The sequence below is a fragment of the Hylobates moloch genome, unplaced genomic scaffold, assembly GCF_009828535.3.
Source record: "Hylobates moloch isolate HMO894 unplaced genomic scaffold, HMol_V3 SCAFFOLD_15, whole genome shotgun sequence".
In the NCBI taxonomy this organism is placed as follows: Eukaryota; Metazoa; Chordata; class Mammalia; order Primates; family Hylobatidae; genus Hylobates; species Hylobates moloch.
In genome coordinates this window covers 92,822,453-92,834,013 of record NW_026652290.1, presented here as the reverse complement: position 1 = coordinate 92,834,013, position 11,561 = coordinate 92,822,453, and the positions used below count along the sequence as shown (strand labels likewise).

The 11,561-nt window shown below is 48.2% G+C and overlaps 1 protein-coding gene across 1 annotated transcript; it reads left to right on the top strand.

Annotated features, from left to right (window-relative positions):
• The first annotated feature begins 7,975 nt into the window (after nucleotides 1–7,975).
• On the top strand, nucleotides 7,976–9,901 carry NANOS2 (nanos C2HC-type zinc finger 2). Its single transcript, XM_032177544.2, has one exon. The coding sequence runs from the start codon at nucleotides 8,427–8,429 to the stop codon at nucleotides 8,841–8,843; it is 417 nt and encodes a 138-aa protein (XP_032033435.1). The 5' UTR covers nucleotides 7,976–8,426; the 3' UTR covers nucleotides 8,844–9,901.
• Nucleotides 9,902–11,561: the final 1,660 nt, after the last annotated feature.

Here is an 11,561-nt window from a genome sequence, read left to right as displayed (position 1 = left end):
TTGTATTTTTAGTAGAGACGGGGTTTCACCGTGTTAGCTAGGATGGTCTCGATCTCCTGACCTCGTGATCCACCCGCCTCTGCCTCCCAAAGTGCTGGGATTACAGGCGTGAGCCACCGCGCCCGGCAAATCAGAGTAAGTTTTAAGCAAGAGGAGTGACACGATCTGATTTATATTTTAGAAATCTCGTTCTGCTGCTATGCGGTAATCAACACCCAGCCACTCCTCGACACTTTCTCTCTGCCTTCCCTCTAGTCCAGCCACCGTCACCTCTTGCCTCGACCTCACTGGGCTTCTGCCCTTAACTCCCACTGTCTGTCCCCCCACAGGGCAGTTAGAGAAACCTTGCTAGATCTTCAGTCAAAGCATGCCCCGCTGCTGCTCAGACCCGCCCATCACTCCCACCTCACTCAAAGCACAACCCAATGTCCTTACCGTGGCCCACTGGGTCCTGCATTCTCGCTCACCCCCTCCTATTCTCCCTCTCAATCCCCCCGAGCCACACTCGCCTCCCTGAACACCTAGTCATGGTCCAACCTCAGGGCCTTTGCACTGGCCGCTCCCTCTGTCTGGGTCGCACTTCTCCACGTATCGACAAGGCTCCCTCCTCTACATCCTTGAAGACTCTTCTCAAATGGTACCTCTTCCAAAAGGTCGCTCCTAACCACTGCCCCCTTTATTTTTTCTCTATAGCACATAGCCCAACCTGAAAAATATACGTAACACATATTATATATTATATGTATATAATTATTAGCTTATATATAATTACATATATAATTTTTTTAATTATCTTTTTTTTTTTGAGAGGGAGTCTCACTCTGCCGCCCAGGCTGGAGTGCAGTGGTGCAATCTCTGCTCACTGTAACCTCCACCTCCCAGGTTCAAAAGATTCTCCTGCATCAGCCTCCTGAGTAGCTGGGACTACAGGCGCCCACCACCACACTCAGCTAATTTTTGTATTTTTAGTAGAGACAGGGTTTCACCATGTTACCCAGGTTGGTCTCAAACTCCCGACTTCAGGTGATCTGCCCGCCTCAGCCTCCCAAAGTGCTGGGATTATAGGCATGAGCCACCGTGCCTGGCCAATTATATATATAATTTTCACATACATTATCATATTCATCTTCAATAAAATATAAACAAATATAAATGTATTTTTATATTTGTATATTATGTATATAACTATATATTTTATATATATTTTATATATAAATGTATATTATATATTATATATAGATTTATATATATAAATTTATAATATGTATACAGTTGTACATTATATATGAAATATAAATATATAAAAATATAAATATAACATAAATATATAAAATATACCCATATAAATATATAATATAAATATTAATACATATATTTAATAATAAATGTATGTCTTAATATTTATATTTATATATAATAAATTTATAAATTTATAAATTATAAATATATTTTAAAATTTATGAATATATAAATATATTATATATAAATATAAAATATATATTAAGATACAAATATATATAATATTAAAATATAAATATTAATATATAAGATATAAATATATTTATATAAGATAAAAATATTTATATCTTATATATGATATAAAATATATCTTATAGATAAGATATAAAATATATTTAATATCTAAGTACATATATACCTTTTATATATTTGTATTTATATATTATAAATATAATTATTAATATACTATTAATCATCAGTGTTGATATATAGTATTTTGTAAATGCAAATATATTTGTAAATATATTACTATATAATGTTATACATTATGTATATTATGTATAATATAAAAATATAAATATATATATAAATCATATATGATTCTATAAAAATAGCATATATTTACTTATATATAACTATATAAATATATACAGCATATAATTTTAACATAAATATATATACTTTTTTTTTTTTTTTAGAGACAGGATCTTGGTCTGTCTGCCCAGACTGGAGTGTAGTGGCACAGTCACTGCTTGACATCCTGGGCTCAAGCAATCTTCCCACCTCACCCTTCTGGGTAGCTCAGACTATAGGCATGCCTCCAAGTCCAGCTAATTTTTAATTTTTTTTAGAGATGGGGGTCTCACTATATTGCCCAGGCTGGCCTTAAACTCCTGGGCTCAAGCTACCCTCCTGCTTCGTCCTCCCGAAGTGCTGGGATTACAGGGGTGAGCCACCGCACCCAGCCCCAGATCTGGATTTGAGTCCAGCCTAACTGAATCACATCCATGACAGATGTCACCTCCAAGCCTGTTTCCTGTTCTGTGAAATGAGGATATTACAAGATACTTGACAAGGCTGTCTGGGGATTTAATGAGATGGCACAGGCAAGCACGCAGCAGAGACCATGAGGACAATGATGATGATGGTGACCTCGCTGGCCCTCGAGGTCTCTCTCCCCCTGGTCTTCATCTCCCATGTCTTGGTCGCCGCATGAGCAGGTTTCTCAGTCTTGCAGCGGGTCCCTCGGTCTTACTGGGAGTCACTGCTGCCCATTTATGTGTTTCTCCCCACACTTTCTCGGGGTTTCTAACTCTTGCCCCTCCCCACCCGTCTCTGGACTCCCAGTAAGAGCTATTTTCTGCCAGGCATCAGGCGGAGACGGAAACTCACAAATAAACAGGGCACCTTGGCGTCAGGTTAGCAGACAGTGGTCGTGGCCTTGGGGTGGGGGCGGAGGTTAGGACGTAGTAAACACCGGGGCTGATGAATTTCTAGTCAGTATCATCTCCCGTTGCCTTAACTCACAGCAGCAACCATACCAGGGAAAGAGCTTGTCTGAAGAAGGATAAGGGGTATCTTTCAATCAACTCATCCAATAAAACTGGAGTTGGGGGATGGAAAGCAGCCATGGCCCAAATAACAGAATCCTAGAAGAAAACAATTAGGGAGAAAATAATAAGGGGGAAAAAAAACCACTCCCAAGCCAGCGGTATCTGGGGTTCTCCGAACAATAGGTGCAATTGTCAAGGGGAGTCATGGAGCCTGGGAACGGCCTCTCCTTACATCATTCTCAGACATCCCACAGATGCCACAGCTGTAACCACTGTCACTGGGTTACTGGGTCCAGGCCCTGCACACACAGGGAACTCACACCTCCCACGAGGAAAGTCAAGGCTGTGACTTTGCAGAAAGCACTCAGCACAGAGACCCCCATGCCCGTCATGGTGCCTCCCCAGGAGCATTGTTCCTCCATTCTGCCGACCACGGTCTCTTCTGCTCTCGAGTATGTCCGTCGATGGCTGACAGGTCTCATCTGCTCTGTGTCTGAAAAGCTACCTGGCTCAAATACCCCCATCCTTCCTGGCTTCCCACCTCAATCTGTTGCTACACCCTGCAAGACCCCCAGGGTCTGCTGCTTTCTCTTGGGGTCTTAGGCAGGCTCTTCGCTCACAGGGGGCTTTGTGTGCTCCTTCACAGCGGGTGGGAGGATGTCTGAGGTCGGGGTCAAACAGTGTTGGGTTTCAGCTGCAGAGAAACACCTTTTTTTTTTTTTAACATTATTTTTATTTTTATTTTTTTTTTTTTTTTTTGAGGCAGAGTCTTGCTCTGTCACCCAGGCTGGAGTCCAGTGGTGCGATCTGGGCTCACTGCAACCTCCACCTCCCAGGTTCAAGCGATTCTCCTGCCTCACCCTCCCAAGTAGCTTGGATTACAGGCACCCACCACCACACCCGGCTAATTTTTGTATTTTTATTAAAGACCAGATTTCACCATGTTGGCCAGGCTGGTCTCTAACTCTTGACCACAAGTGATCTGCCCGCCTGAGCCTCCCAAAGTGCTGGGATTACAGGTGTGAGCCACCACGCCCAGCCCAGACTAACACTTACTGTCCACATGACTTTGGACAAGCTCCTGAGCCCCTGTAAAACAGGACCATTAACAGACTCTATTTGACAGGATCTGGGAGGATTTAGAGATGACACAGGTTGGGCCCTGAGCATGGTGCCAGCCCAAAGATACACAGTAATGAGTGTGTCTATGATTATTGTCTCAATTGTGTCTTCATTTCATAGATGATCTTTTTTTTTTTTTTTTTGAGATGAGGTCTCACTCCCTCACCCAGGCTGGAGTGCAGTGGCACGAACACAGCTCACTGTAAGTCTCAGCCTCCTGGGTTCAAGAAATCCTCCTGCCTCAGCCTTCCAAGTAGCTGAGACTACAGGCATGCATCACCAGTTAACTTTTTTGTACTTTTTATAGAGACTAGGTCTTACTATGCTGCCCAGGCTGGTCTCAACCTCCTGGACTCAAGTGATCCTCCTGCCTCAGCCTCCCAAAGTGCTGGGATTACAAGAATGGGAATTTGGGACAATGGATGGGGCCAAGAGAGGACCCCCAACATTATAGATAACATTTTGCAATGCCCCTTTAGGACCTTGAAACTTAAACTCATAGGTAATATAGCCCACCAACATACAAATTTTATTTTATTTTATTATTTATTTTTCCTGAGACGGAGTCTTGCTCTGTCGCCCAGGCTGGAGTGCAGTGGCACTATCTCAGCTCACTGCAACCTCCACCTCCTGAGTTCAAGCAATTCTCCTGCCTCAGCCTCCTGAGTAGCTGGGATTACAGGTGCGTGCCACCACGCCCGGCTAATTTTTGTATGTTTAGTAGAAATGGGGTTTCGCCATGTTGGCCAGGCTGGTCTGGAACTCCTGACCTCAAGTGACCCACCTGCCTCGGTCTCCCAAAGTGCTGGGATTACAAGCGTGAGCCACTGTGCCCAGGACAAATTTTATTTTCAAAAATGGATATCGTGTCTTGTCCTAATCAAAATATAAAGGGAAAGTAAAAAGACAGTAATTTATAATAAAATAATGTCTATTTAAGTGCATAAATGCTCAGGCATGGACACTCCAAAAATCATCTGAGCGGGGCAGACACTAGCCTCTCTGTGTAGATTCACCATGAATGAGATACAAACAAATGGTATGTTGTTTGGAGACAGATACCACAAGCAGCGTTGCCTCGAGTGTTGTGGCTTCTAGAATTGGTGAATAACTGAACAAAGTTCTCAGAAAAACCAAGAGCTTGAAGATCAGAATGAACACAGTGGTTGCATTCCAGGAAAAATGAGTGTTATCTTAAAATATTGCAAAAAGCACCTAGTGCTTATATATAAAACATAGCTAGGCTCTGAATTTGGATAATTATAAATGGGTTTTTCTACCTAGATGGGTGTTCAGTGGGACACTGGAAAGTTAAGTGGGGCCCAGAACAGGTCTTGGTGGTACAAACTGCTGAGATATCTGCCATCCCTGGTCCCCACCCACTAAATCCAGCCACACCCCCAATCACCGTGACAAACTCAAAACGCCCTCACCAATTCCAAAACACACCCTAAGGGAGATTTGCAGAGTCTGAGGGTGTCCAGCCTCTGCAAACCATGCTGCCTTCATCCTGGGACCTTCACTCCATTCTAGCCACTCCAGCCCCCTTGCTGTTCCCAAATTTCAGGATGCCTTTTTTTTTTTTTTTTTTTTTTGAGATGGAGTCTCACTCTGTCACCCTGGCTGGAGTGCAGTGGCCCTAACTCAACTCACTGCAACCTCTGCCTTCCGGGTTCAAGCAATTCTCCTGCCTCAGCCTCCCAAGTAGCTGGGACTACCACTAATTTTTTTTATTTTTTATTTTATATTTTTTTTTTCACAGACGTCTTGCTCTTGTCGCCAAGGTGAGTGCAATGGACGACTCCCCAGGTTCAAGCGATTTTCCTGCCTCAGCCTCCTGAGTAGCTGGGATCACAGGCACCCGCCACCATGCCAGCTGATTTTTGTATTTTTAGTAAAGACGGGGTTTCGCCATGTTGCCAAGGCTGGTCTCAACCTCCTGACTTCGTGATCCGCCCACCTCAGCCTCCCAAAGTGCTGGGATTACAGGCGTGAGCCACTGTGCCCAGCCTGCTAATTTTTGTATTTTTAGTAGAGATGGGGGGGGTTCATCATCTTGGCCAGGTTGGTCTCGAACTCCTGACCTCAGGTGACCCACCCACCTCGGCCTCTCAAAGTGCTGGGATTACAGGCATGAGCCACCACGCCCAGCCACAGTTTCCATATCTTGTGTTCCTCTTCCTGGAAGATTCTTCTTAGTGGTCTCAGCTTCCAAGTCCCATTCCTGAGCCAACCACTCTTAGAACACCCGGTTCACAGGCCAGCAGGTCTTTACAGTCTAGCGTTTTCTCATTTACTGGTTGCTCTCCTGAACTCGTTCATGAAGCAGGCATAAGGTAGCCTTGGTCACTGCTGAATTTCCAGCACCCAATATGGAGCCTCAGTAACTATGTGTTGAATATCAAGGTAGCCCATGGAGACTGTGGGTGGACGAAGAAACCCTGTAGGTGCGGTGGGCAGGGGATGAGGCTTTTGCTGGTTCCAAAGGCCAGGAAGGATTTAAGACAATGGATGGGGCCAAGAGAGGGCTATTTTTTTTTTTTTTTTTTTTTAGAGAGACAGGGTTGGCCAGATGCATGGCTCATGCCTGTAATCCCAGCACTTTGGGAGGCCGAGGCAGGTAGATCACACCTGAGGTCAGGAGTTCCAGACCAGCTTGCCCAACATGTCAAAATCCCATCTCTACTAATACAAAAAATCAGCCAGGTGTGGTGGTGTGCACCTGTAATCCCAACTACTTGTGAGGCTGAGGCAGGAGAATCACTTGAACCTGGGAGGCGGAGATTGCAGTAAGCCAAGATTGTGCCACTGCACTACAGCCTGGGTGACAGAGCAAGACTCCATCTCAAAAAAAAAAAGACAGGGTCCACTCTGTAGCCCAGGCTGGAGTGCAGTGGCACAATCATGGCTCACTGAAGCCTAAACCTCCTGGGCTCAAGTGATCCTCCTGCCTCAGCCTCCTCACTAGCTAGGATTACAGGCACATGCCACCATGCCCAGCTGATTTTGTATTATATGTAGAGACAGGGTCTCACTATGTTACCCAGGCTGGTCTCAAACTCCTGGCTTCAAGTGATTCTCTAGCCTCAGCCTCCCAAAGTATTAGGATTACAGGCATGAGCCAGCATGCCCAGCCCAAGAGGGGGCATTCTAAGTGAGATCGTTCTGTGCCAAGGTCCTCTGCCACTTTTAACATCAATTCCCAGTTCCCAGAATGAGTATGAAACCCGACTCTGCCATTTCCTTGTTGTGTGACCATGGATATATTCCTTAACCTCTCCAAGCTTCCTATCTTTCTCTGTAAAATGAAAATAATAGGCCGGGCGCAGTGGCTCACACCGGTAATCCCAGCGCTTTGGGAGGCAGAGACAGGTGGATCACCTAAGGTCAGGAGTTTGAGACCAGCCTGGCCAATATGGTGAAACCCTGTCTCTACTAAAAATACAAAAAAAAAAATCAGCCAGCCTTGGTGGTGGGCACCTGTAATCCCAGCTACTCAGGAGGCTGAGGCAGGAGAATCGCTTGAACCCAGGAGGCGGAGGTTGCAGTGAGCCGAGATCATGCCATTGCACTCCAGCCTGGGTGATATAGCAAGACTCCGTCTCAAGTAAATAAATACATAAAATAAATTAGGTCATGTTATTATTATTATTATTATTATTTTTGAGACGGAGTCTCACTCTGTTGCCCAGGCTGGAGTGCAGTGGCGCGACCTCAGCTCACTGCAAGCTCCGCCTCCTGGGTTCACGCCATTCTCCTGCCTCAGCCTCTCCGAGTAGCTGGGACTACAGGCGCCCGCCACCACGCCCGGCTAATTTTTTGTATTTTTAGTAGACACGGGGTTTCACCGTGGTCTCGATCTCCTGACCTCGTGATCTGCCCGCCTCGGCCTCCCAAAGTGCTGGGATTACAAGCGTGAGCCACCGCGCCCGGCCATGTTATTATTATTTTTGTCTTTTTATTTTTTGTAGAGACAAGGTCTCGCTATTTTGCCCACTCTGGCCTAGAGGTCCTGGGCTCAAGCGATCCTCCTTCCTCGGCCTCCCAAAGTGCCAGGATTACAGGTGTGAGGCACTGCACCCAGCCTGGCTGCTATGATGATTAGGAACAACTCTGAAGTCTATGAAGGGTACAGCCCCTCCAGCCTAGGGGTGAGGAATATTTGCAGACATGGACCGTCTTTGAACAGACAGGGAAACTGAGGCACAGAGAGAGGAAGTGTCTTCCCAGAGGTCACAGAGCACCTTGGCAGCAGAGCTGGGACCAGAGATCAGGGGAATGACCTCCTTCCACATCTCTGTGAAGAACTAAAGTCAGATGGGGGTTATGGGCAGGGAGTGGGCCCTTTAAATCGTAAGCTCCACCTTTGCTTAGAAGAGTCTCTGGGCATTATAAAAGGGGGTGCAGCTCCCTTCTGCTCTGGGAAACGCCTGCTGCTCTTGCCCTTGTCCACGGGCCCCCAGCCCCAGCCCCAGCCCCTCTCCAGTGGCCCACCACCCCTGCTTTGGTGCCATGCAGCTGCCACCCTTTGACATGTGGAAGGACTATTTCAACCTGAGCCAGGTGGTGTGGGCGCTGATCGCAAGTCGGCGGCAAAGGCTGGAAACCCAAGAGATTGAGGAGCCAAGTCCCGGGCTCCCGCTGGGGCAGGATCAGGGGCTGGGAGGGTCAGAGGCCAACGGGGGCCTGGGCACCCTGTGCAACTTCTGCAAGCACAACGGGGAGTCCCGCCACGTCTACTCCTCACACCAGCTGAAGACACCGGACGGTGTGGTGATGTGTCCCATCCTGAGGCACTACGTGTGTCCCGTGTGCGGGGCCACCGGTGACCAGGCCCATACACTCAAGTACTGCCCGCTCAACGGTGGCCAGCAGTCCCTCTACCGCCGCAGCGGGCGCAACTCGGCCGGACGCAGGGTCAAGCGCTGAGGATCGTGAGATGCCCACCACCAGCACCCCTAACCTTCCTGGTCCATCCCACCCAAGTCCCTAAACTCTCTCTTCCAGTCACCCAGCCCTTTGGAATTTCTGGCCCCCAGAACTCCACCCTGGCTGGATCCTGAAACAGTGGAGGCTGCTGGGAGCCAGGCCAGCCCCGCCCCCTTGAACCTGTCAGCCCTCGGAGCTCTGGCCTGTGGGCGTCCGAGGGTCCTTGGTGCCGCGGGAACCCTTCCTACACGGCCCTGTAGCGCCCTCTGGGCCCCGGTTCATGGATCTTTTGTCCTCGTGGGGCCTGCTGATGACAGGAGCCCTGCCCCTTCGACCTCTCTGTTCCTTGTGGAGTTCTTGGATTTTTGAACCTCCAGGATTCCACAGTGCTGTCCCAAGCCAGCCCTTAGGAGACACTGAACAAGGCTGGCTAAGTGCCCACTCAAGAACTTCAAGATGGGATGTCGACTTAAGACCAGCCTTCTCCACCTTCAGCCTCCTGCAGAACCACGGTGTCATCGTGGACCACGCCCGTTCATTCCTTCCCTGAGCTCAGTACCCATCCGTCAGGAGTGGAGTGGGACGCTGGAGAGCACCGTGTCACTGGAGGGCACCGTGTCTTCGCAGGCTCACCTGCGGATGGAGAGCCGGTGGGGTGAGCTGATACCTTTCAATGCCGCCTGGTTGTTCTTCCCCTTGTTCAGCCCATTGCACTTGGCACCTGCCCCCATCCCCAAATCACCGATGGGTCCTTTCCCCCAGCGAGATGCATATCTCTCGACCACCTCCCATCCGACCCCCCAAATCGTGATAGTTGACTAAAGGACATTTTTTTTTTCCTCCTGTGTTTTTCACCCTCCAACGTTCAAGTCGAGGAACCGCCGATAAGAAAGGGGTTTGAGTACCCGGATGGGAATGGCAATGGCCTAGCTTTTATTTTAGGGGCAAAGAAAAGAAGGGCCCCCGTCAGATTTTAAGTTGTTCAGTTTTTGGCACAGGGCCGGGACCCTGAGTATTGAGCTCTGGTGAATAAAAAGATTTTCCAGTCATCTTTGAAATGGCTGTGTCTGTTTCCGTCTTTGGTTTGTTTGTGAGACAAGGTCTTGCTCTGTCGCCCAGGCTGGAGTGCAGTGGTGCAATCTCGGCTCACTGTCAGGTTTCAAGTGATTATCTTCCCGCAGCCTCTCAAATAGCTGGGACTACAGGTGCGCCCCACCACGCCTGGCTAATTTTTTTTTTTTTTGAGACGGAGTTTTGCTGCTGTCGCCCAGGCTGAAGTGCAATGGCACGATCTCGGCTCACTGCAACCTCCGCCTCTCGGGTTCAAGCAATTCTGCCTCTCAGCCTCCCGAGTAGCTGGGATTATAGACATGCACCACCACGCCTGGCCATTTTTGTATTTTTAGTAGAGACAGGGTGACCAAGTAGCTGGGACTACAGGTGCACACCACCACACCCGGGTAATTTTTATTTTTGGTTTTCGTTTTTTCTTTTTTGAGACGGAGTTTAGTTCTTGTTGCCCAGGCTGGAGTGCTAATGGTGCGGACTTGGCTCACTGCACCATTGAACCTCCCGGGTTCGAGTGATTCTCCTGCCTCAGCTTCCCAAGTAGCTGGGATTACAGGCACCCACCACTATGCCCGGCTAATTTTTTTTTTTTTTTTTTTTTTGTATTATTAGTAGAGATGGGGTTTCACCATTTTGGCCAGGCTGGACTCGAACTCCTGACCTCAGGTGATCCGCCCACCTTGGTCTCTCAAAGTGCTGGGATTGCAGGCGTGAGCCACTGCACCCGGACTATTTTGTTTGTTTGTTTGTTTGTGATGGAGTCTCGCTCTGTCGCCCAGGCTGGAGTGCCGTGGCCCAATATCGGCTCACTGTAACCTCTGCCTCCCGGGTTCAAGCGATTTTCCTGCCTCAGGCTCCAGAGTGCCTCACACCCAGCTAATATATATATATATGTTTTTAGTGGAGATGGGGCTTCGCCATGTTGGCCAGGCTGGTCTCGAACTCCTGACCTCAGGTGATCCGCCCTTCTTGGCTTCTCAAAGTGCTGGGATTACAATGTGAGCCACTGCGTCCGGCCTCTCTTTCCATCCTCTCATCTGGCTTTGTCCTCAGTGGCTGCGGGAAGGAGCAGGTAGCTGCATTGGCCAGACCCAACATGGGGAAGCCAGAGGCAGGACAGGAAGGGGCTTTGGGTTCCCCTCCCAGCCGGCCCCTGATACATCCGCCACCTATGAACTGGCTCTCAAATTCCTCCCGTGCCTCCGCCTTGATCCCCATTCCCTTTTCATGTCATGTCTATGGGTTTCTCTGGCCCTGTGAACCCCCGGGATCTTCCAGGACCAGCTTTTTGGTAGTTCTTAAACTTTGAGCTCCCAGACCCCATTGGAGAGGTGGTGAAAATTGTGGTCCCTGCCCTGCGCAATGGCTCACGCCTATAATCCCAACGCTCAGAGAGGCGGAGGTGGGAGAATCACTTGAGATCAAGAATTTGAGACTAGCCTGGGCAATATAGTGAGACCCCATTTCTACAAAAAGTACAAAACAATAGTCAGGCATGCTGGAGTCTTGCTTTGTTGCCCAAGCTGGTCTCGAACACTTGGCTTCAAGCGATCCTCCCATGCTTGTTGGGATTACAGGCGTAAGCCACCGCGCCTGGCCCGTTTCCCTTGTTTTAAACCACTCAGTTTGCAGTACCTTGTCATGACAGAC

What these genes read in the sequence shown, in the direction of transcription:
- NANOS2 (XM_032177544.2), top strand. Translation starts at nt 8,427, where the DNA reads ATGCAGCTGCCACCCTTTGACATGTGGAAGGACTATTTCAACCTGAGC.